General features: G+C 39.7%; 1 protein-coding gene across 2 annotated transcripts in view; it reads left to right on the top strand.

The window, feature by feature from the left end:
- Window positions 1-25,303, top strand: part of LOC124795199 (BRCA1-associated RING domain protein 1-like) — a 202,600-nt gene that overhangs the window by 113,544 nt on the left and 63,753 nt on the right. For both annotated transcript variants that reach the window (XM_047259106.1, XM_047259105.1), the window contains exon 5: window positions 1,265-1,461. In XM_047259106.1, the coding sequence (XP_047115062.1) occupies window positions 1,265-1,461 (197 nt within the window). The remainder of the gene's footprint in view (window positions 1-1,264; window positions 1,462-25,303) is intronic.

Raw genomic sequence — 25,303 nt, 5'->3', positions numbered from 1 at the left:
TAGTTTAATGATAAAGACAGCACCAGGGAACCATTTATTTGGGACTAAAATGGATCCAGCAATGCATAATTTCCATAACTTTCAAAGTCATCCAGTGTTGGTGACTGTTTCATATTTTCTCATTAGATTGTTACCGTACATCAAAATTAATAATTTCTTCTTTTTAGATGCTTTTACCAATAGAAAGCATATCATCAGAGTCATAACAGCTGTAGCTAAATTATTGATGAAATTAGTCGTAAGTGATAAGAATAATGTTGAAATCATAGACCAAAAGTTCATGACAAGTGGCCACTCCCATCTCACCAGTGATTACAGTTCTGTCTTAATAGAAAACTGCAGCAGGACACAACAAACAATAATAGAAAATAAAATAATAGAAAACAAACAATTTGTCCCAACAATTGGTACAATATTGTTGCCAAGTCAAGGAAAGTAAATCTCTTTCATGTGACTGTACTGACAAACAGTCGCTTCTTGTCTGTGGAAAACTTGTTGAAGTCAATCAACAAAAGGAAAACTGACACTGAAAAGAAATCCAGTGTCATGGCTCAAGATGTAGTGGATTCAGTACCAAAAGCGTGATCCATTCACATTCTTGTTCTAGCAAACATTTTACATAGACTTGGAAGTTCAACTGTAAGCTGAGATCTGAAAAAGGACACACAGTTCCTATGTCTAGCACACCTCAAGGAAAGCTGTGCACAGCACCATGCGCAGTTACAAAAGAGAAGAAGAAGAAGAGTATGGAATAAGTGTGGCATTCTACCTGTTCATGTAATTTAAAAAATAAAATAAAATCCTTTATCTATGTACATCCTAGTGGTGTAACTTCATTTTTGCGTTTATATCACGTCTATGACTTGATAAAATTTATTAAAATTGTTTAATTGAATTAGAAAAAACTATTATTTATAAAATATTTGTAAAAAATGATGTAAAAGTACTGTTGAGTTTTCTATAACAACCCTAGTAAAACATTAAATATCTTGAAATGAGAATGATGTTAGTTATAGTACTTATACTCCAAGGGGATCAGTTATTGAATGTTCTGATACTTGCAGGGTTGCTGACAAACTGTTCAACAGTTGGAAAAAATATTATAGTTTTCAATAATCATGTTCAATAGAAAAATGAAGAACCATTAAAGGCAATTGCATTACTCACTTAAGTGTTTTATTGTCCTTATATTATGTTTTGTGCTATAGTTTGTGTATTCAGTGTATCATAAGTGTAATAATATGGTCTCTCTTTATTTTTGTAGCATGAAGCTGTGCAATCAGGAAATTTTACCATAACAGAGTTGCTGGTAAAGGCTGGAGCTGCTGTGAATGCAACTGGTGCAGGAAATACTACTGCTTTGCATGAAGCTGTGGAAAGTAATAATATAGACATTGTGAAGTTGCTGGTTTCACAAGGAGCATGTGTTAATGCCCGTAATGCGTACGGTTTATCTCCTCGGTAAGAGAGAAATAATTGGTTTAGTTAAATGACATGTCACATACTAGTGGTCCTTTCAGAACCAAAGATAAGTGACAAATTTTAATTAAAAAAGGGGAATTACACATTATGCTGTTAGAACTTTTTACACACTTCATCATAGTATTAATAATATTGTACAGGGTACAATTATTGAAGTTAATGAAATAAAATTTTCATAACTTCTGAAAGGTTCGCGTTAGGATGTTCAAACTGCATGGTTGACCGCTGGGCGTGATGGGTATTAGTATATGCATGCATATCTTGGTTTAGCAACAAAGCCCACTTTCATTTGGATGGGTTTATCAATGAGCAAAATTGGCGCATTTGGGAGACCGAGAATCCGCATTTTGTGATTGAGAAGTCTCTTCCCCCTCAACGGGTGACTCTGTGGTGTACAGTGTCCAGTCACAGAATAATTGGTGTGATATTCCTTGATGGCACGAATAGTATGTGAAGGTTTTGGATAACGATTTCATTCCCATTATCTGGGTAACCTGATTTCGACAAGATGTGGTTCACGGAAGACAGAGATCGACTCCATCAAGGCAGGAGAGTGTTTGATGTCCTGGAGAAGCACTTTGGCAACCCCATTCTGGCTCTGGAGTACAGAGAGGCCACTGGCATGGACCTCAATTGGCCGCCATATTCTACGGATCTGAACAAATGTGATAACTTTCTGTGGGGCTGTATTAAAGACATGGTGTACAGCAATAACACCAAAACCCTTGCTGAGCTGAAAACAGCCATTCAGGAGGTCATGAACAGCATTGATGTTCCGACACTTCAGTGGGTCATACAGAATTTTACTATTCATCTGCGCCACATCATCACCAATGATGGCAGGCATATCCAACATTCCATAATCTAAATCCAAATATCTGTAGTGATGTTTACAAATTGAATAAAGCATGCGCACACCGTAGCTCGTAACTAATTTACTTTTTTCTCACATAGTCCAATAATTGTCACCCTGTATAATATCAGTACTTGTATTAAGAGGAAAGACAACTTTGTACATGGTAATATGGCTATGGATGGTTTTCACAACTCATTTTGCTGTCACTTCTTTCAAACAGGATGTTTATGTCTTGCCTTTTAACTGAGCATAAATTTTTTGCAGTGTTTTCTGTCATATTACTTTTCTCCCACTTTCTTTTAAAACTACTCTGATTGTTGCATTTTATAGTCACCAGTGCAATTTACTAAAATATTAAGTTACTTCATGAACCTCCTTTGAATTATTGGCTGTTATTTTTCAAAACACACACACAGCCTAAATTCTGCAATCTTGCTCAGGGTATAATGTGATGCCAGCTGACAGCAATGTTGTCCATTTGCTTGCAGAAATGTGTATTAGTATGGAATGGCATGGGTGTGCAAATTGCTCTTGTGCTCCTTAATGTCTGCAGTTGTGAAAAACAACAGCTGCTTATTCCAGTAGGTCCTGGCGGCAAATGTGCTCAGGAAACTGAGATCACCCTGTTTCAGTTTGTCCACCAGTGATGAATCTTAGACAAAATGATGATTTTCACATGGGTTTCCACATAATGAGCAGATCAGCTTCATGTGGAGCTGGAAACACAACCACCAAGCCAATTTAAAATTATGTATTAAAAATTAATTCCCCCTGCAGACACATTAGAATTTTAAGTAAGTATGAATTCAAAAACATGCAATTAAATGGAGAGAAGTAACTGAACAATTGATAGATTTGTGTTAGTGTTTAATCTCCAGCCTAAAAATCAACCAGCCTACTGTTGTGTAGGATAGTAAGTTTTCTGCACTGGAAGCTTAAATAGGAGTTCAGAAGGTACCCAAAATTTTTAAATATGCAACACTGTCAATCAGCATGTTTGAAAATAGAGCAGTTGACATCGTTTCAGTTTATAGCTGCCTCTAAATCACCAATTGAAAAAACTCAATTAAAGAGTGTTCTCTAATATATGCACCTCACTGATTAGTAAGCTGCCATGTAATTATACGTAATATCTCTGAATACTTCTATTCGTGCTATTTATTTGTGGTATTATGGGGAGGGAGGGGGCAGAGGTGCAGCATGACCATATGTACATGTACATTTAAATTATTGTACCAAAGCAACTACTCATAACAAATTACTGGAACATGAAGTCCTCCAAAATATATTTTATGTTATCAACGCTACTAGGCTGGCTTGTTAGCATAAAAGAGATGTAGATTAATAGTGAACAATTTATCAGAGACATATTGTTTGACACCACCAGTTTTTATTTGTTTCGTTATTATCATATACTCTGTCATTACAGTTAATGTTATAACGTCAACTTGAACACATATATTTCAAAATGACACAATACATCTAAGTCACTGAGCAAATTGACAAAGCACGACATGTGAACACGGTGACATTCAAATGAACACTGAGTCGAAGTCTAGCAGCCGCTGGCTGGCTGGCTGCTTGGGTGGCGCGGCTGCTGCATGGCTGGCAGACAGCGCCGCACGTAGAGAACGCGCGTAATTGCGCGGCGGCACTTTGAATGATTGGCGAATCACAACACTTTTACCCCCCTTGAAAGTTTTGCACTGGTGTTGATGGAGGTGGCCTGTAGATTGCTAAGTCCATAGGCTTTGTTTGACTGGCCGTAAAGTCTCGTGGAGGAGGCTTTCCGTGTACGAACAGAAGTGTCCCTGATGATAACGGGTCGAAATAACGAGACGTAGGGGTTGAATCTGGTGGGGCCCTGTGCACCAATCTGCCCATGGCGACAAGTCCGGTTGATATAACCGGAGACATGGACGATGTGTCGGCATATGTAGGAGAAGGAGGCGAGTAGAGTTGCTCCGACAGATGATGGTCATCTGGTTCCTGCATGGGCACGTCTCCTGGTGGCGTCAGTCCTTGTGCTGGCACCGATATGATGGTGAGAGGGCTTCGCTGTGAGTAATGCGATATGCCAAGATCCCGAGTGTCAGGTAGAGCCGAAGGTGGTGCAACGGCAGTCGGAACAGGCACGAGGCCGAAGCTGCTCCGAATGACGCACTGCAACACCCGTGTCCGTGTGGATTTCATACAGGCGTCGGCCACGGTGTCGTAAGGTGCGACCCGTACTCCATTTTGGTCGCCTGCCATATCCCCGTACCGATACAAGGTCGGCGGCAGTGAACTGACCAAGCGTAGGCACCTGCAGCCATGAGGTGGAAGGCCGCAGAAGATGAAGTAGCGTACGGGGCTGTCGGCCATGTAAGAGCTCAGCCGGGCTGTGCTTGCCCATGGGGGTGAAACGGTAAGAAGCCAGAAATTGGAGAAGCACATCAGCAGCAGCAGAAGAAGTCAGGAGTTTCCTCATCTGAGTCTAAAATGTGCGGACCAGTCCATTCAGCCTCACCGTTTGATTGTGGGTGGAACGGAGGGGCCGTGACATACATAACATAGAGACGAGCACAAAAATCCGCAAATTCGGAAGAGGCAAATTGTGGGCCATTATCAGTAACAAGAGTAGAGGGAAGGCCTTTCAAAGAAAAAATGCGGGCGAGAGCATTAGTGGTGGCAGCGGTGGTAGGCGACATGCAACGGACAATGAAAGGAAAGTTAGAGTAGGCGACAATTACAGGTAGCCAATAAGTACCTAAAAAAGGTCCCGCGAAGATGACTTCGGGGCGGCGGCCTGTGACGCACAAGGGCTGCAGGCAGCGACCATGTGTGTGATTTCAGAGTCGATGCTGGGCCAGTACACATGATAGCGCGCCAGATATTTTGTGCGAGACACACCCCAGTCCCTTGGTGAAGGAGGCGCAAGACCGAAGCATGCAGAGACGCAGCTACCACAACACGCGGCAAAGCATTTTCGGTGGTAAGGAGGATAACACCATCCCTAGCCATGAGGCAGTAATGCAAAGCGTAGTAGTTCCGCAACTGATCAGAAGTCTTAGCGGACGGGCGATCTGGCCAACCCTTCTGAATACAGCGTAAAACCCGGGAGACGGTAGGGTCAGAACCCATAGCAGCCGCCAGCTGGTCCCCGGTGATGGGGAACACGTCCACAACCTGCTGCTCGGCAATATCCAGGTAGAAACACAGAAGTTCGTCCCTATCGAATGCCAGATCAGGACCCATGGAAAGGCGAGACAGTGCATCAGCATTCAGATGTTGAGCCGTCGGCCGGAAATGAATCTCGTAATTGAAACGAGACAAGTATAGAACCCAACGCTGGAGGCGGTGTGCAGCCTTTTCGGGAAGTGACGTTGGTGGATGAAACAAGGAAACAAGTGGTTTGTGATCCGTAACAAGATGAAATTTGGATCCATAGAGAAAAACACCAAACTTATGAAGAACATAAATAATGGCCAAAGCTTCTTTTTCAATTTGAGAATACTTTTGTTGGGCATCCATGAGCTTTTTGGAGGCATAAGCAATGGGTTGTTCAGAACCGTCAGAAAAACGGCGCGCAAGGACTGCACAAACCCCGTATTGAGAGGTGTCCGTGGCAAGAACAAGATGTTGGCCAGGTTGATAAGTAGCCAGGCACGGGGCCTGTTTCAGCATAGTCTTCAATTTCTGGAAAGCCGCATCGCATGACGTGAACCAGTGAATAGGCACGTTTTTATGTAACAGGCGATGCAACGGCTGAGCCACCAAAGCAGCAGATGGTAAAAACTTGTGATAGTATGCTGTTTTCCCCAAGAAGGCCTGCAGTTCCTTCACAGATGTAGGGTGAGGAAGGGCATCGATCGCAGCGACTGTTTGCTGAAGCGGACGAATACCATCCCGAGAGAGTTGAAACCCCAAGTACGTGATAGATGCATGAAAAAACTGCGATTTCTGAAGATTACACTTACGACCGGCGGTCTGTAAAACATGAAAAAGTGTGCGGAGATTCTGAAGATGTTCGTCAGTGGTGGAGCCAGTGACAACAATGTCATCCATATAATTGATACACCCAGGGACAGTGAGCAATAATTGTTCCAAAAATCGCTGAAAGAGAGCTGGGGCGCTGGCAATCCCGAATGGCAAGCATTGGTATTGATAGAGGCCGAATGCGTGTTAAGGACCAGAAACTGGCGGGGAGCAGGGTCGAGAGGAAGTTGATGATAAGCTTCTGAAAGGTGAATTTTAGAAAAATACTGGCGTCCAGCAAGTTTAGTAAACAATTCTTCAGGCCGAGTTTACAGTGGCTTTAAAATCGCCACAGAGATGGATATCACCATTTGGCTTAGCAACGAAAACGACAGGAGAGAACCACTCACTGGAAGTGACAGGAAGCAAGACCCATGAAGCAGTGAGACGATCCAGCTCCCATTTTACCCGATTGCGAAGGGCCACAGGAATGGGCCAAGCTCGAAAAAACTTAGGCCAAGCAGTGGGTTTGAGTGTGATATGAGCTTCAAAGTCATTCGCGCGGCCTAACCCAGGAGAAAAAGGGACGAAAATGTCGTCGACAAGGAATCCAATTGAGAATAAGCAATAGCATCAGAGACGATATTGACAGAGTCATCTATGGAGAACCCAAAAACGCGAAAGGCATCGAAACCAAAAAGATTCTTTGCGTTGCTCTGCTCGACCACAAATATGGGAACAGTCCGAACGACAGATTTGTGAGATACCTCAGCATCAAATTGTCCCGAGAGAGAAATCTTCTGTTTATTGTACGTCCGTAATTGCCGAGTGACAGGTGATAGGAGTGGAGAACCCAACTGAAGATACGTCTGAGAATTAATTATGGTGGCAGCAGAACCAGAATCCACCTGCATGCGAACATCCCTACCAAGGATTTGGACAGTGAGGAATAACTTTCCTGAAAGGGAAGAAGTGCAGTTGACAGACAACACAGAAGCAGAATCAGCATCGTGTTCATGAACATCATGGATGCGATTGGATTTGCAAACGGAAGACACATGACCCTTCTTTTTGCAATTGTGACACGCGGCCCAACATTGTGGACAATCTTCTTGTGAATGTTTTGTGAAACACCGCAGACATGAAGGAAGTTGCCGGGGGTTTTGTTCCAGTTTCTTAGAGGGTTGTTTACGGTTAGGCTGAGGCTGCGTGTGGGAGCGTACTGCGGCCACGTAAGCCGGCGGGGACATCCGCACACGTCCTCAACAGTGCACAGAGGTTGTATTTCCCCGTCGTCACCCCACGCCTCTATTTGCGCCCCAGCAGCGCGAGAAATTTCAAAAGACTGCACGATGGATAGGACTTAATCTAGAGTCGGATTTGCCAACTGAAGGGCACGTAGCCTAACTTCTTTGTCGGGTGCCAACTGGATAATAGCATCCCGTACCATGGAATTGGCATAGGATTTTTTGTGAACGTCAGTAACAAATTGACACTTTCGACTGAGGCCGTGAAGTTCAGCAGCCCAAGTGCGATAGGATTTATGTGGTTGTTTTTGACAACGATAAAAGGCAACACAAGAGGATACCACATGTGTTTGCTTTTGAAAATAGACGGACAGAAGTGAGCACATTTCAGCAAAGGACAAAGATGCAGGATCTTTCAAAGGAGCCAATTGCGACAACAACCGATACATTTGAGGTGAAATCCATGAAAGGAACAGAGACTTACATGTTTGTTCGTCCGTGACATGAAATGCCAAGAAGTGCTGTCGAAGACTTTTTCTTAATCAGACCAAATTTCTGCCGTCTCGTCGTAAGGAGGAAAAGGAGGTATAGACAACGACGAGAAACGGCCCGCATTTGATGCCGCGGCGAAATCATGAATCGCCTATGTTAGAAGCGTTTGCTGTTCAATGAGACCTTGTAATAGTTGCTCTACAGTAGCCATGGAAACCGGCGGGTCAACGATGAAAAAGAAAAATCCACTACCTCGTTGCCAATTGTTATAACATCAAGTTGAAGACATATATTTCATAACGACACAATACATGTAAGTCACTGAGCAAGTTGACAAAGCACGACATGTGAACACGGTGACATTCAAATGAACACTGAGTCCAAGTCTAGCGGCCGCTGGCTGGCTGGCCGCTGGCTGGCTGGCCCTTGAGTGGCGCGGCTGCTGCATAGCTGGCAGACAGCGCCACATGTAGAGGATGCGCGTAATTGCGCGGCGGCACATTGAATGATTGGCGAGTCGCAACAGTTATGTCCGCTTCACTTAAAGACATAGAAGCATTACATTCCAATTTTTAATCAATGTTTTGTTAGAGAAAGCCAGTGACAACAGTTTCTTTGGAGAAAAATTATGTTCACATGTAACTCCCAGCAATAATACAATCTACTAAAACAATAATAACAATAAAAATAGTAACCAATTGATTTCTGCCATGTCTCAAAATTTGGTGTAGCCATTGTTTTCTTTTTCCATATTGTGCCTAAGTGGCTTGTTTTCTCCCAAATTCTTCTCAATATCTCCTCGCTCCTCACCGTGGTTTCCCAACTTATGTAATCTAGTATCCTCCATACCCACATTTTCAGTACCTATAACCTTCTTTCCAAATTTATTGCTGTGTCCAGGTCTCTGTATCATATTAAACTGTGCTCCATGTATAGTGTTTGGTCAGTCATTTTCTTAGATTTTTATTTAGTGAGGCCATTGTATAGCAATTTTCTTCTTTTGTTGAACTCTTCCATGGCTGTCACTGTTCTCAATCTTATGATTGTGTGACAGTTTAGGTTCTCCATTATAAAATTTCCTAAACGCTTGGTTGGACTCCGCCACCACCAGTACATCATCAGCAAACCATATGCACTTCACCCTATTGCCTTCTACACATATTCCTCTCGTTCCATACATGTCCGTGGTCTCTTCCGGGTACATGTTAAACAGCATAGTTCAGAGGCAACATCCTCCTGTGACTCTATTTCCTGTTCCTATTCCCTCTCTTAGTTCTCTACCGATTCTGACTGGCTTTATGCTTTCTCTCTGGTCAATGTCGTGTTTTCTTAGTACAAACATGTGTCTGTCCCACATCACCCTAGTAAAAGCTTTTTCCACATTGGTAAAAATTGCATTAATTTTCCTGTTCTTTTTAAGCGAACCCCTTTCCTAGTGCTCATAGTAAATCTGTAGCATCTCTTATGCCAACCCCTGTTCTGAAACCATGTTGCTCTCTCCCATAATGCTTTTCAGCTTGCTTCATGGCTTTCTATTCGTCCTTCTCAGTTAAACCTTGGAAAGTCCAGGATGAAATAACAAAATGTGGAAGGGATAGATTGCTACTCACTAAGCCGAGGAGGTGTTGAGTGAAAGAGAGGCACAATGAGAAAGAGGGCTATATATGTTTTAGCTTTTCGACAAAGTATTTCTTCAGAAGCAGAAAACTCTCACTTTCACACAACTACTACTCAGACACACATGGCCACTCTCTCTGAGCACTAAGGCCTGATTGTGTCTGATGTGAGCTTCAGTCTAACGGGGGTGGGTATTGGGGGTAAAGAAGAGGTGTGGGGTGGGGAGGGGGAGGGATAGCAGGTTAGGGAGGGGAGAATATTGTATCTTGACTTTGAACTTAACGGGAAATAGCAGACGTATGTCCTTGCAGGTTTATATTCACCAGAATAACTAAGATAAAAACTGTGTCGATTGAATGTCTAGGATGGAATACAATACATATTGAGGATAAATCTACATCTACATTTAAATCAACATAGGTACTCCTCAAGCCATTGTACGGTGTATGACAGAGGGTACCCTGTACCACTACTAGTCATTTCCTTTCCTGTTCCACTTGCAAAAAAAGCAAGTGAAAAACAACTGTCTATATGCCTCCATATGGGCCCTAATTTCTCGTATCTTATTTTCATGGTCCTTACTTGCAATGTATGTTGGTGGCAGTAGAATCGTTCAGCAGTCAGCTTCAAATGCCAGTTCTCTAAATTTTCTCGATAGTGTTTCCCAGAAAGAATGTTACCTTCCCTCCAGGGATTCCCATTTGAGTTCCTGAAGCATCTCCGTAACACTTTCATATTTTTCAAACATACCGATAACAAATCTAGCAGCCTGCCTCTGAATTACTTTGATGTCTTCTTTCAATCCGACCTGGTTTGGATCCCAATCCCTCCAACATTACTCAAGAATAGGTCCAAACGGTATCGTATGTGTGGTTTCCTTTACAGTTGAACCACTCTTTCCTAAAATTCTCCCATTAACTGAAGTCAACAATTTGCTTTCCCTAGCACAGTTCCCACATTCTCATCCCATTGCATATCATTTTGCAGTGTTATGCTGAGATATTTAAACAACTTGACTGTGTCAAGCAGGACACTATAATATGTATCCAAACATTACAGGTTAGTTCTTCCTACTAATCCGCATTAACTTACATTTTTCTACGTTAAGGGTTGGGCCTTCATGGCCTGTTCGGGCAGAGTTTAGTTTTTTAAAGGTTAGCTGCCATTCATCACACTGACTGTAAATCTCGTTTAAGTCTTCTTGTATCTTCCTTCAGTCAACTTCGACACCTTACCGTACACAACAGCATCATCAGCAAATGACTGCAGATTGCTGCCCACTCTGTCTGCCAAATAAAATATGTGTATAGAGCACTCCTGATGATACTCTTGTCACTGATGAACATTGGCCATTGAGGACAACATACAGGATTCTATTACTTATGAAGCCTTCAAGTCGCTGACATATTTTGAACTTATTCTATATGCTCGTACCTCCATTAACAGCCTGCAATGGGGCATTGTATCAAATGCTTTCCAGAAATGTAGAAAGATGCAATCTGCTGGTTGCCCTTCATCCTGTGCTCACAGTATGTCATGTGAGAAAAGGGCAAACTGAGTTTAGCCTGAGCAATGCTTTCTAAAATCGTGCTGATTTGTAGACATACAATGTAGGCAAGGCAAGGGGCCAATGTGCTGTAGAATATTCTTTGTAAAATTGGAATGGGATTCCATCCCCACCTCGTGATTTATTTGCTGTCAAATCTTTCAGTAGTTTCTCTGTGCCAGGGATGCTTACTACTGTGTCATCCATACTGGAGTCTGTCTGATGGTCAAATGACAGTATATTTGCATAAGTCTCCTGTGTGAACAATTTCTTGATTGTGAAATTTTAAACTTTGGCTTTTGTTTTGCTGTCTTCAGTTACCATACCTGACTGGTCAACAAGGGACTGAATAGAAGCCTTAAACCCAAATCAGTTTTATTGTTTCAGTTATCAATGTAGTTCTCTAGTCCTTTTGCTTACCAGTTATCCTCTTCATTTCAACACTGCTGCTGTGTCTTATATTACTGTACCAGCAGTCTCATTTATACAGTGATGTCTAGACCTGTCCCCGAGATTCTTTCCTTTCACCATCCACCATCCCTTTGGATACACTTTTCAACAAAGCCTCATTTTGTGACATGTCCAGTCAGTCTGTTTCTTAGATTCATTCTTGATAAGGTGTTAGTTCTCATTCTCTCATTGCAGGACTTTATATTTCTTAGTTGATCAGCCCATCTCATCTTCAACATTTTCCTGTAACACAACATTGCAAGAACTTTTACTCATTCCATTTATGTGTTCCCTATTGTCCACATTTCACACTTGTACAGAACTGTGTCCAAACATGGTATAACACTATTGGCTACTACTAAATTTGCAGATTACCAATAATGTTACTTCTGTGACAGAATTTTTGTGACTGTGACTGTTTGTAAGGGAAATGTATCAGACTATTTTCTGATTCTGGAAAGATTGTCATTGAGAGGAAACAATAGCAGAACCAACAGGATTCAAACCAAGATTCTATTAGTAATCAAGCAAACTGTAATTACTTAATAAGAAACAGCTGCCAGCCTAATTAGGCAAAGTTAAATTAATTGCTTTTCACTTCAATAAAACAGGATACTCGGATTCATTGTAGCACGTGGGATAGGACTCTGTCTAGGTAAATGACTAAGTACCACATATAGTGGCTCAGCACAAAGTTTCCAGAACTCAAAATTATTATTGAAAACGAAACCATGTAACTCGTCTGTGCAATTATACAGTACCCAACTGCTAATGTGAAATGAAGATGGTTGCAGTGTTGATCTCCTGTGCTATTCAAAAATGGGCAGCAAATGTAGTATCCTTTGCTCTTCTTGTTGGAAGAGCTCTGAAAATTGTCTTCTTAGTGTCAGATTTTCATAGTTCAGAGCAAACCAAAGTATGCCATGAATATTAAGTCGCATTACTTCTGCATTGAGGCTATATTATATAATCTTGCGGTTCTTCTCACCTCTTTCATTCACAAGATAAGCACCCATTGCCTGATAGCCACCAACTGACTCGTGCCATGCAGGAACCTTGCAGTTTGGCCACCAAATCCACCTTTTCTATTCGCGCAGAGGTAGTTCCATTGTGGAGGATTTCCCTCCAAGTTTTACATCATTACAAACCTACTTTCCCTTTGCATGAATCAGTATTGCAATTATATTTTTAGCTTTTACATTCTTTTACAACACATTACTATTGAAATTTTATTCATAGATTAATTACAATTACATAAATTGTCATAAATAAAGAATATGTACGGTGGCAGGTCCTCTGCTTTATTGTCTTACGGATCCCAACCATACATCTGAAAGCACATGCCTGCAGAACACAATAAAGTGTAAGTTCTGAAGTGAAGTGTAACCAATTTCAGTGACAGTTACAGTAGCTAAAAAGTGCATAAAACTGTGTGCCAAAGATCTTCGTCTATTTTTATTAATATCAGGTGGAGGATTTTGTGCTTTGTCCGGAACTTGTAAACATTGATTTAGAATTGGGTCGCATAAACATCTCCAATGTCTTGTTTCACCTACAACAAAATCACAAAGCATTGAAAGACAAGCTTCTTAAATACGGGCGAGTGTGTTATCCAGCATTGTCTAGGCTGTAGATGTGAATGCATGCGCATTTACAGTGAGTATGTGGACCATTATATATCAAAAAGATGTTGACATTGTGTTGCTGTGCACTTTATCTATCAAGTGTAGGCTGCTGTGAAATTGATATTGGTGACAACTCAATTTTCTGAGAAGAAAAAATGTGGGGAACTTACTAAGATCTACAGTGAGGGATCATTTAACTGAGGAGTGAATCCCCAGCATCTTAATAAGATTTCATTTGTCTCTCTCTGACTGAGGCATTCATATATGCAAGGCTTTGCAATCCTTTCTGCAGTATGTATACATTACGCACATTTTCAACACAGTCCTGAAACACATTTATGGTGATAATTATTTGATAAATGAGATTGAAGTGTTTTATTCCATTATTTATGCTGACAAAGACGCTGTCTGTTTCAAGAAGAAATCTGGTGAAGTGAATTCATTACAGACCAGCTACAAGTAAAAAATGGAGTCTAGGTGGAACAGCTTATTTAGAATGGCAGAGTCGTTAGTTAGGGAGTATGATAAAATCATGGTAAAGCTTGTGAAGAAGTGCGTCTCAGAAAAACTTATTGGTTGCAACAGCACCCCTGCAAAAGAACTACATTTTTAGAGCCCTTTGAAGATGCAACAGAAGTGCTCGAAAGTGAGAAGTATCCTACAGTTCAGTTTGCTTTGTTATGCGTGCATAAATTGAAAGGTCATAACAACACAGTGCATGAAGATTCTGAGGCATATTTAAATTGCTATATACCCAGTTTTGTTGCTAATACGTGCTGCGTGTCCAGCAGGTGAAAATTGAACTTAATTGAAAAACACAGGCTTCAGTGTTGCTCATATTTAAGCCGTACAGTACACATGCAATATTATTGTCTATTACTATAGATATTATGAATGCTGTCACCTTCTCATACAGGAGAGAATCAAAGTGCGGAAGTTTCACAGAACAGAAACATTTCTGTGGGTGCCCTTCCAGTTATTAAAAATGTCTTTAATTTCTGATAGTGAGGAGATGTTAAATGCTGTGCATCAAATTTGTGATGCATTTTCCGTTCTGTATAAACTAGAATAAAATTATAATTATGTGACAGCAATACCGTACTCTGTTTTCTTGATTTCTTTAAATAAATATTTAAGGCCACTGAGAAAATGTCTGCTTACCAACCAAGAAAATAAATGTGGGCCACGTCATACTCAATCTACGCCTATGAGTGACCCTAATGGCTGGTTGTGGTGATTACTATCCACTTGAGAGGGGTAACAGTAGTCACTTTCACAAGCAATCGAATTTAGTGAGAAGAATGTTTTGTGTTCCAGCTTCAAATGCTGCAAGTGAAGGAAATTTCAGTGTGACACTGAAGCTAATCTTGGATAGGTGCAGCAGACTTGAACCGAAACAATGATATTCTGACAGTTCATTGTAATTACAACAATAACAGAGAATCATTTGGAGACAATTTTCTTCCTGTTAGATTACTAATTTCTTAGATGGTAAAACTCACATATGTAAGTTTGAATGAATAAAGCTAACAATATTAGAAGAAAACAGTAATGTGATATTTGAAACGTTCCAAATCCTGCCTCTCTTTACTATGAGTCAGTAGAAACTTGTCCAAATGGATATGAAGTATCTAGTCAATATACCTTCACAGGAAACAAGTGCAAATTGATTTCAAGAATTAAGGTTCACGCAGAGTTGTTAACAAAAATAAGTCTTTGATCAATCATATCGTATAAATAATTGCATCAGAAAAGAATACATCAAATTTACAAAAAGTATTTTTAAAATACATGTCACGGAATGCAGCAATTAAATTGAAATAATAGATGGTGCTCTGTATTGCTATGTCTGCTACTAAGAGTAAAATTTCATTGCAGGGAACAAACGGATAAGTGTTATAAGGGAAGTGATGACTGAAACCAGAATTGTTCCCCAAGATGCAAACTTTTAAAATGTCATACATCAGTTAATCAGTAGTAAAACAGCAACCATCCAGATTACTTCTATAAAACTAGTGAATAATTAATAAACAACAGTGGCATCATGACATTAGTGCAACTATCGTACTTGGTTTTCATTTTCATGTTACATATTTTCAGATTCATGGAATCTGGTATAATTCTTAGAGATTAAATATAAAACAATGGATACTCCAGATGAAATATAAAAGTATAATGATCGGAATCATAGTTGTTGTATGATAAAGTGCTTTCATTATAGTAGATTTTAATCATGATAAACAGTGTTGTTTCATCCAGTTTAAAAAATGTGATTTTAAGAATATGCCAATTTTAAATAAATCTGTTCCTATATTTCCCTTTAGCTGCTTCTTCTCACCTCCCCCCCCGCCCCTTTCTTTATTATGCCACTTAAATTCGCACAATATGTATAACTCTAATGTATGTTTCATTATATATCTATTTTAAGACTTTAAGAATTAGCTCAGGTTCCATGAATTTGAAAAGATGGCAAATGTAAACCAATTATGATAGGTGCACAAACGTCAATGCCATTATTATTGTTTGTCAATCACACACTAGTTTCATAAGAAGTAATTTTGGGGATTGTTATTTTGCCATTGGTTAACTAATGTACAGCTTAAAAGTGTGCATCTTGGGGAACAATTTTGTGAGCCATTCCTTTCCTGTATAATGCTTATCCAATTGTTACCTGTTATGAAATTTTGCTCTTAGTAGCAAACATAGCAGTATGTAGCACCACATATTCTTCAATGTAATTACTGCATTCCAAGACATGTATTTTAGAAATGCTTTTTGTAAATTTCGTATATTCTTTTCTGGTGCAATTATTTATATGAATATGAATAAACACTTATTGCTGTTTACAAATAACTTCCTCATTACACCAAATGGCTTTAACCACTTTGCACCAACCTTGACCCTTGAAGTCCCCTTGCTTGTTGCAAAGAAATGTTGACTAGGTAGTATATTCCTGTATGGACAAGTGTCCACTGACTCAGTGTAATGAGATTCAGTGTTTGGTAAGCTTCGTACCATATTTGAACTTTCGGTATTATGGCTTCTCTTAGGAGGTATAAATATAACATCTCCTGTATTTCTACTGTTACCAATTTTGTTTTTGTATTTTTTATAATATTTGATAGTGATAAAATGTTAAAACCCCATATGGCTTATTGAAATAATGAAATTGTGGTCAAGACATGTCAAAATGTTTAATTGTTTCCAATGGCCTCTTTGCCTCATGCTTTTATGCAAATTGTAAACGTGATTTTTCGTTTTGGAACCGATCATCATTACAAAAGTTGGTAGTTACTAGTTTTCGTGTGACACTTTAAGGGGCAATGTAATGGAAAATTTAAACATTTATTTAAAAAATGATTACAGTCATATTTATTAATGTACACATCTAAAATTTTGTATGTGTAAAGCAAAAGAGCTGTGTTTTGACGGAAAAATATAATGAAATATGCAGGATTAATATCTTGCCAGAAATTTGAATATTTAATTTTTTTATTGTCTTTTTTATAAAAAGCCATAACTCAAATTCTAATCATGCAATTAATCTGAAAAATTTTTTTTAGTGTCCTGAGAAGGATATAAGACCACTGAATTACAGTTATTAATTTATGGTACAAGTTGTATCACTAACAGAGTTTTTAATTTTACACATCCAAAATTAACATTTTTTCTTGGTTAGTGTGACATTAGTGCAAAATTCAGAATGTAATTGCAGGATCTCGTATTTTGTAGTTCCAGGGAGCCAGCAACACATTGCGAACAGTTCCTGAAAATTTCGTAGCATTGTCGCATATACTTTTTGAGAAAAGGCTTCTAATAACATAAAAGTATAAAACAGAGAAAATGAAGTTAAAAAGATATTCTTCTCATACTTCTACATGTAATAAGCTTACCTCAATTTTAAAATCTTCCAACTGATACTCCTTATCCTCCAAGTTTCTCCACTCTCCTCTTTGAATCTGCATGGCCTGTATTTACCGGTAAGACACTGATCTGTTAGCTTTCTTGACCCTCCACTCGTCGATGGTGTAAAATGCTCTTGTTGTAAACACACCAGGATCTATACCAACACTCTTCAGCACTTCAATTCTGCCATTATTTCCGTTATTGTAACATAAAACTGCATCATAGACACCTATTTTGAGTACTTCCAGTTCACAGAATGTCATATTTGAGCATATAATCAAAATTAAATTATTGAGGCTTTCATTTGCATTTTGTGGCTTTCCATAAAGACACTTCCTCAATAAACCAGGGTTTGCAAGAAACCTGAATGTGGCCTTAATTGCGTTCATAAGAGGTTCTGGTAATGAGTGTTTATGTGAATATGTCTCATTTCTGTTGTTGAACTTACACCAGTTGTCTTTCGGACACAGATTGTGCATTGGTGTTTGGTCAGTGGATAGTTTGTGGAAAAAAATTGCCCACACAACACCTCATTGCCTCTAAATTGTGTGTGTTTTTCCTGATAGCTCTCCCATAAAATAACTGAAGAGAATCAGTTTCTTTCAGAGTAAGCCTGCCTTTTCCTCCTAGTAGTTTTCCATCCTCAAGCACTTCACCTTTCTTCCCTTTGAGCAAGCGACAAAGCCTACCAGCAAGCCTCTTTTGGATGTGGCCAACACATTCCAACTTTTCTATTGTTGTATTGTATGGCTTTTTATCTGTTACAGCTTTGAACAAAGAGTCCCCATCACAAGGTATTTAGTATATCTAACACCATACTGGTCCTCAGATCTGGAGAACATCCTCACAACTGCAGCAGCTTCCATGCCCCCACTTGAGCCACTATAATTTTTAGAGCATGCTACTGCATGCTTTTCTAGCCACAGTTTCTCTCTGTCTTCATTGTTGGACATTTTCCTTGTTGCACACTGGTGGCAGTATTTAGACATAATTTCTACATCTAAAACTCTACCTGAGTCAATATCGGTAACAGATGCAACTCCATACAGAGATGTGTGACCCCTTTTCATCCAGGTGCAATCTACAGACACACACAGTTTAGTAACATTTGTTGGAGATTCACTGTCATGATATCTACCCCAAGATGTATTTCTTTTTGGTTATTTCCGCTGATTCCTCCACTGGTTTCTTCAGAGACACTTTGGCAATATTGCATATAGCATCAGACATGTCTTTATTTATTTTTTCAAACTTTGCACAAAGTGGAGGCATGTTCAGAAAACCATACAATAAATTACCTCATTCCTCACCCTGTCCAAGGCATCTCAGAGCATATGCTAACCTAAAATTGGTTTCATAGGTATCACTGTCGGTTTTTTTGAGGAGGAAAATGAAAATTCATAGCCACATGAATTACAAATTAATTTAAAATCACAAGCTATTCCCACTCTTCTTTCTTCAACAACAATCATGCAGTCCGTATTTTTACAGCTAACACAAGAACATGAAAACTTTTTAGCCTGGCAGAGGAGCTCTAAATCAATAAGTCTGAATCCAGTGGAATCCATATCAAAATCATTCATGCACCTGTACACTTATCCCGCTGATTCGAAGCTGAAGCTGAGAGCTTATGATCTTTATTTCAAGTCGCTTCCTCTTTTTTGTTGGTAAACCAATTTCCATGAAACTTCCATTTCCTAAACACAATTGTTCCACCACCCATTATGCATAAATATTGACCTCCACGTAAAGGTTTGTGAATTCAACCTTCCACCTACTAATGCTTGCATGCCTCAGCGATACAGATAGCCGTACCGTAGGTGTAACCACAACGGAGGGGTATCTGTTGAGAGGCCAGACAAACGTGTGGTTCCTGAAGAGGGGCAGTAGCCTTTTCAGTAGTTGCAAGAGCAACAGTCTGGATGATTGACTGATCTGGCCTTGTAACAATAACCAAAACGGCCTTGCTGCGCTGGTACTGCGAACGTCTGAAAGCAAGGGGAAACTACAGCCGTAATTTTTCCCGAGGGCATGCAGCTTTACTGTATGATTAAATGATGATGGCGTCCTCTTGGGTAAAATATTCCGGAGGTAAAATAGTCCCCCATTCGGATCTCCGGGCGGGGACTACGCAAGAGGATGTCGTTATCAGGAGAAAGAAAACTGGCGTTCTACAGATCGGAGCGTGGAATGTCAGATCCCTTAATCGGGCAGGTAGGTTAGAAAATCTAAAAAGGGAAATGGATAGGTTGAAGTTAGATATAGTGGGAATTAGTGAAGTTCGGTGGCAGGAGGAACAAGACTTCTGGTCAGGTGACTGCAGAGTTATAAACACAAAATCAAATAGGGGTAATGCAGGAGTAGGTTTAATAATGAATAGGAAAATAGGAATGCAGGTAAGCTACAACAAACAGCATAGTGAACGCATTATTGTGGCCAAGATAGATACGAAGCCCACACCTACTACAGTAGTACAAGTTTATATGCCAACTAGCTCTGCAGATGACGAAGAAATTGAAGAAATGTATGATGAAATAAAAGAAATTATTCAGATTGTGAAGGGAGACGAAAATTTAATAGTCATGGGTGACTGGAATTTGAGTATAGGAAAAGGGAGAGAAGGAAACATAGTAGGTGAATATGGATTAGGGCTAAGAAACGAAAGAGGAAGCCGCCTGGTAGAATTTTGCACAGAGCACAACATAATCATAGCTAACACTTGGTTTAAGAATCATGAAAGAAGGTTGTATACATGGAAGAACCCTGGAGATACTAAAAGGTATCAGATAGATTATATAATGGTAAGACAGAAATTTAGGAACCAGGTTTTAAATTGTAAGACATTTCCAGGGGCAGATGTGGACTCTGACCACAATCTATTGGTTATGACCTGTAGATTAAAACTGAAGAAACTGCAAAAAGGTGGGAATTTAAGGAGATGGGACCTGGATAAACTGAAAGAACCAGAGGTTGTAGAGAGTTTCAGGGAGAGCATAAGGGAACAATTGATAGGAATGGGGGAAAGAAATACAGTAGAAGAAGAATGGGTAGCTTTGAGGGATGAAGTAGCGAAGGCAGCAGAGGATCAAGTAGGTAAAAAGACGAGGGCTAGTAGAAATCCTTGGGTAACAGAAGAAATATTGAATTTAATTGATGAAAGGAGAAAATATAAAAATGCAGTAAATGAAGCAGGCAAAAAGGAATACAAACGTCTCAAAAATGAGATCGACAGGAAGTGCAAAATGGCTAAGCAGGGATGGCTAGAGGACAAATGTAAGGATGTAGAGGCCTATCTCACTAGGGGTAAGATAGATACTGCCTACAGGAAAATTAAAGAGACCTTTGGAGATGAGAGAACGACTTTCATGAATATCAAAAGCTCAGATGGAAACCCAGTTCTAAGCAAAGAAGGGAAAGCAGAAAGGTGGAAGGAGTATATAGAGGGTTTATACAAGGGCGATGTACTTGAGGACAATATTATGGAAATGGAAGAGGATGTAGATGAAGATGAAATGGGAGATACGATAGTGCGTGAAGAGTTTGACAGAGCACTGAAAGACCTGAGTCGAAACAAGGCCTCTGGAGTAGACAACATTCCATTGGAACTACTGACGGCCTTGGGAGAGCCAGTCCTGACAAAACTCTACCATCTGGTGAGCAAGATGTATGAAACAGGTGAAATACCCTCAGACTTCAAGAAGAATATAATAATTCCAATCCCAAAGAAAGCAGGTGTTGACAGATGTGAAAATTACCGAACCATCAGTTTAATAAGTCACAGCTGCAAAATACTAACACGAATTCTTTACAGACGAATGGGAAAACTAGTAGAAGCCAACCTCAGGGAAGATCTGTTTGGATTCTGTAGAAACACTGGAACACGTGAGGCAATACTGACCTTACGACTTATCTTAGATGAAAGATTAAGGAAAGGCAAACCTAAGTTTCTAGCATTTGTAGACTTAGAGAAAGCTTTTGACAATGTTGACTGGAATACTCTCTTTCAAATTCTAAAGGTGGCAGGGGTAAAATACAGGGAGCGAAAGGCTATTTACAATTTGTACAGAAACCAGATGGCAGTTATAAGAGTCGAGGGACATGAAAGGGAAGCAGTGGTTGGGAAGGGAGTAAGACAGGGTTGTAGCCTCTCCCCGATGTTGTTCAATCTGTATATTCAGCAAGCAGTAAAGGAAACAAAAGAAAAATTCGGAGTAGGTATTAAAATTCATGGAGAAGAAATAAAAACTTTGAGGTTTGCCGATGACATTGTAATTCTGTCAGAGACAGCAAAGGACTTGGAAGAGCAGTTGAATGGAATGGACAGTGTCTTGAAAGGAGGATATAAGATGAACATCAACAAAAGCAAAACAGGGATAGTGGAATGTAGTCTAATTAAGACTGGTGATGCTGAGGGAATTAGATTAGGAAATGAGCCACTTAAAGTAGTAAAGGAGTTTTGCTATTTGGGGGGCAAAATAACTGATGATGGTCGAAGTAGAGAGGATATAAAATGTAGACTGGGAATGGCAAGGAAAGCATTTCTGAAGAAGAGAAATTTGTTAACATCGAGTATAGATTTAAGTGTCAGGAAGTCATTTCTGAAAGTATTTGTATGGAGTGTAGCCATGTATGGAAGTGAAACCTGGACGATAAATAGTTTGGACAAGAAGAGAATAGAAGCTTTCGAAATGTGGTGCTACAGAAGAATGCTGAAGATTAGATGGGTAGATCACATAACTAATGAGGAAGTATTGAATAGGATTGGGGAGAAGAGAAGTTTGTGGCACAACTTGACCAGAAGAAGGGATCGGTTGGTAGGACATGTTCTGAGGCATCAAGGGATCACCAATTTAGTATTGGAGGGCAGCGTGGAGGGTAAAAATCGTAGAGGGAGACCAAGAGATGAATACACTAAGCAGATTCAAAAGGATGTAGGTTGCAGTAGGTACTGGGAGATGAAAAAGCTTGCACAGGATAGAGTAGCATGGAGAGCTGCATCAGACCAGTCTCAGGACTGAAGACCACAACAACAACAACCTACTAATATCTCAGAATGTAAATAAACCGCATGCAAGGAAGTTTACAGGCAAAGATATAGATGGCAGCCAAAGATATCGAAAGAAAATAGGCTTCACACTGACAAAAATTCCTCTGAAGCAAGCAGTTTCCCAAATGTCGGAAAAGGTGGGAATGGCCATCAGTGCAGAGTTAATCAGTTTAACAATTTAAAAGCATTTTCTAAAACTGCTGTCATGATAAAATTCACACACAACATAGATCAAACTGTGTAGATCAAGAAAATAATATTTTTGAAAAATTGATTTTTTGGACCAAAATCCATTGCATCCCCCCTTAAATCATTTCCAAATTTTTGTTATTGTATAAGGCGTGTTATTTTCTCTTATGGATCATTAGTGCTGTTACAATTAGACTCTACGTCTCAGGAATATATGAGTACATAACTAAATTAACCTGAGTGTTGTCCCATCTGCAGCAGAGAATATAGCAGAAGCAACACCAGCATGCAAACATACAGAGTTGCTACTACACTAGTCACAACAGCACCATGGCAAGCATGCCAGACTGAGTGACCTCTGCACTCCCTTCGGTACCTTGTTTGACTACAGCCCTTCTGCTCCGAGCATTCATACTCGTGAAGACGAGACCCTAACCCATTTCCCTCGAGCAAGTATGAATAAAACAAGCAATTTACAGACCTCTACTATGCGTACTATTACCATTGTCTTCTTTTTGTTCATGTGTGTTATAGCCAAGAATTAGCAGGCATTCTATTTTATCAAGTGTTTTGACTGTATTCCTGTTCACTAACGGTGACCATTGCTACATCACTAATGAGTCATATCTTGTTAATATTCTGTCCGTGACAACTCCCACACCTAGGTAGCCGTTTGCTTCTCTCGTTGCTTCTTCAGTCCACAAGTGAAGGATCAGTGTTGGTAATGTTGCCTTAACAGCTTCCCTCATTTTAGGCTCTTGTACCCTTCTGACTGCACTGATTCCTACAGTTTGTTCCACATAGAGAGAATGAATTATTTTCTTGTTCCTGTTCTTGCAGTCACACTGCCAAAGAATGGAACCATTTTTATTCCATTCCACATTACCGAAAACCAAGTGTTATTTGACACAGTCCTAAAACTGCATCTCAGAAGTCCTTACCTCTCCTAAAACCACAATGGTCCTCTCTTAATAATTCATTTTTTCCTTCCATCTACATCTGTGTGTACATGGCTACTCTGCAGATCACACTTAAGTGCCTGGCAGAGGGTTCATCAAACCACATTCACACCAATTCTCTATCTTTCTCATTCTCGAACACCATGCGGAAAAAATGAACATCTATATCTTTTCGTGTGATCTTTGATTTCCCATATTTGATGATGATGATGATGATGATTTCTCCCTGTATAGGTGAGCATGAACAAAATATTTTCATATTACGAGAAGAAAGTTAGTGATTGAATTTTTTTGGGACGATTCCACCGCAATGAAAAACGCCTTTGTTTAATGAATGCCACCCGAAATCCTGTATCATGTCCATGACTCTCTGTTCTTTATTTCTCGATAATACAAAACATGCTGCTCTTCTTTAAACTTTCATGGGGTACCCCATTAATTCTGTCTGGTAAAGATCTCACACTACACAGCAGTACTCCAAAAGAGGACAGACAGGCATGTTGTAGACATTCTCTTTAGTAGATCTGTTGCATCTTCTAAGTGTTCTGCCAATAAATACAGCCTTTGGTTCGCCTTCTCCACAACATTTTCCATGTGTTTATTTCAGTGTAAGTTGTTTGTAATTGTAATTCCTTGGTATTTAGTTCAATTTACGGTCTTCATATTTGATTAATTGATCGTGTAACCAAAGCTTAATGAAGTCCTTTTAGCACTCATGTCGATGACCTCACACTTTCATTATTTAGGGTCATTTTCCAATTTTCGCACCATACATATACCTTGTCTAAATTGTTTTGCAGTTGATATTGACCTTCTGATGACTTTATAAGATGATAAATGACAGCATAATCTGCAAACAACCTAAGATGGCTACTCAGATTGTCTCCTAAATCATTAATATAGATAAAGAACAACAGAGGCTGTACAACACTATCTTGGGGAACGCCAGAAATCACTTCTGTTTCTCTCGATGACTTTCTGTCGATTACCACGGACTGTGACCTCTCTGACAGGAAATCGAGAGTCTAGTAACATAACTGAGACGATATCTCATAAGCATACAATTTGATTACAAGCTGCGTCACCAGATAAATGTTCATTTGACGCCTTCCTGAGAGACAAACTCCTCTCATTCGAAATTAACAATGTAAGTGTAGACCAGATGTGGCTTGAATTCAGAGAATGAGCATAGAAAGCAATTGAGAGATTTATACCAAGTAAGTTAACAAATGATGGAGCTGATCCTCCTCGTTACACAGAACGGGTCAGAACTGTTGCAGAAACAGTGAAAAAATAATGCCAAATTTACATGAATGCAAAATCTCAAGATTGGCAATCCTTTACAAAAGCTTGAAATTTAGCATGGACTTCAATGCGAGATGCGTATAATGTTTCCACAATGAAACTTCGTCTAAAAACCTGGCATAAAATCCAAAAAGATTCTGGTCATATGTAAAGTACGCTAGTTGCAAGACGCAATCAATGCCTTCTCTGCGCGATAGCAATGGAAATACTATTGATGACATTGGTGCTAAAGCAGATTTAATAAACACAGTTTTCCAAAATTCTTCACCAAAGTAGACAAATATTCCAGAATTCGAATCAAGAACAGCTGCTACCATGAATAAATTAGAAGTAGATAGCCTCAGTGTAGTGAAACTTAAATCACTTAATAAAAGCAAGTTTTCCAGATGAGACTATATACCAATTAGCTTCCTTTCAAGAGTATGCTGATGAAATATCTCCATATTTAACAATCATGTACAGTTGGTTGCTAAATGAAAGATTCGTACTCAAAGACTGGAAAATTGCTCCGGTTACACCAATATCCAGGAAAGGTAGTAAGGCTAATCCAGCATGCACCCTGCGTGTCTAATGGGCTGCTTCCCAAGTGGGAAGCCGTGCCAGTCCCCGGCATGAATCTGCCCAG

The sequence above is a fragment of the Schistocerca piceifrons genome, chromosome 4 (genome assembly GCF_021461385.2).
Source record: "Schistocerca piceifrons isolate TAMUIC-IGC-003096 chromosome 4, iqSchPice1.1, whole genome shotgun sequence".
Classification (NCBI taxonomy): domain Eukaryota; kingdom Metazoa; phylum Arthropoda; class Insecta; order Orthoptera; family Acrididae; genus Schistocerca; species Schistocerca piceifrons.
Note: the sequence above shows the minus strand (reverse complement) of the source record. Positions and strands in the feature narration are given on the sequence as shown.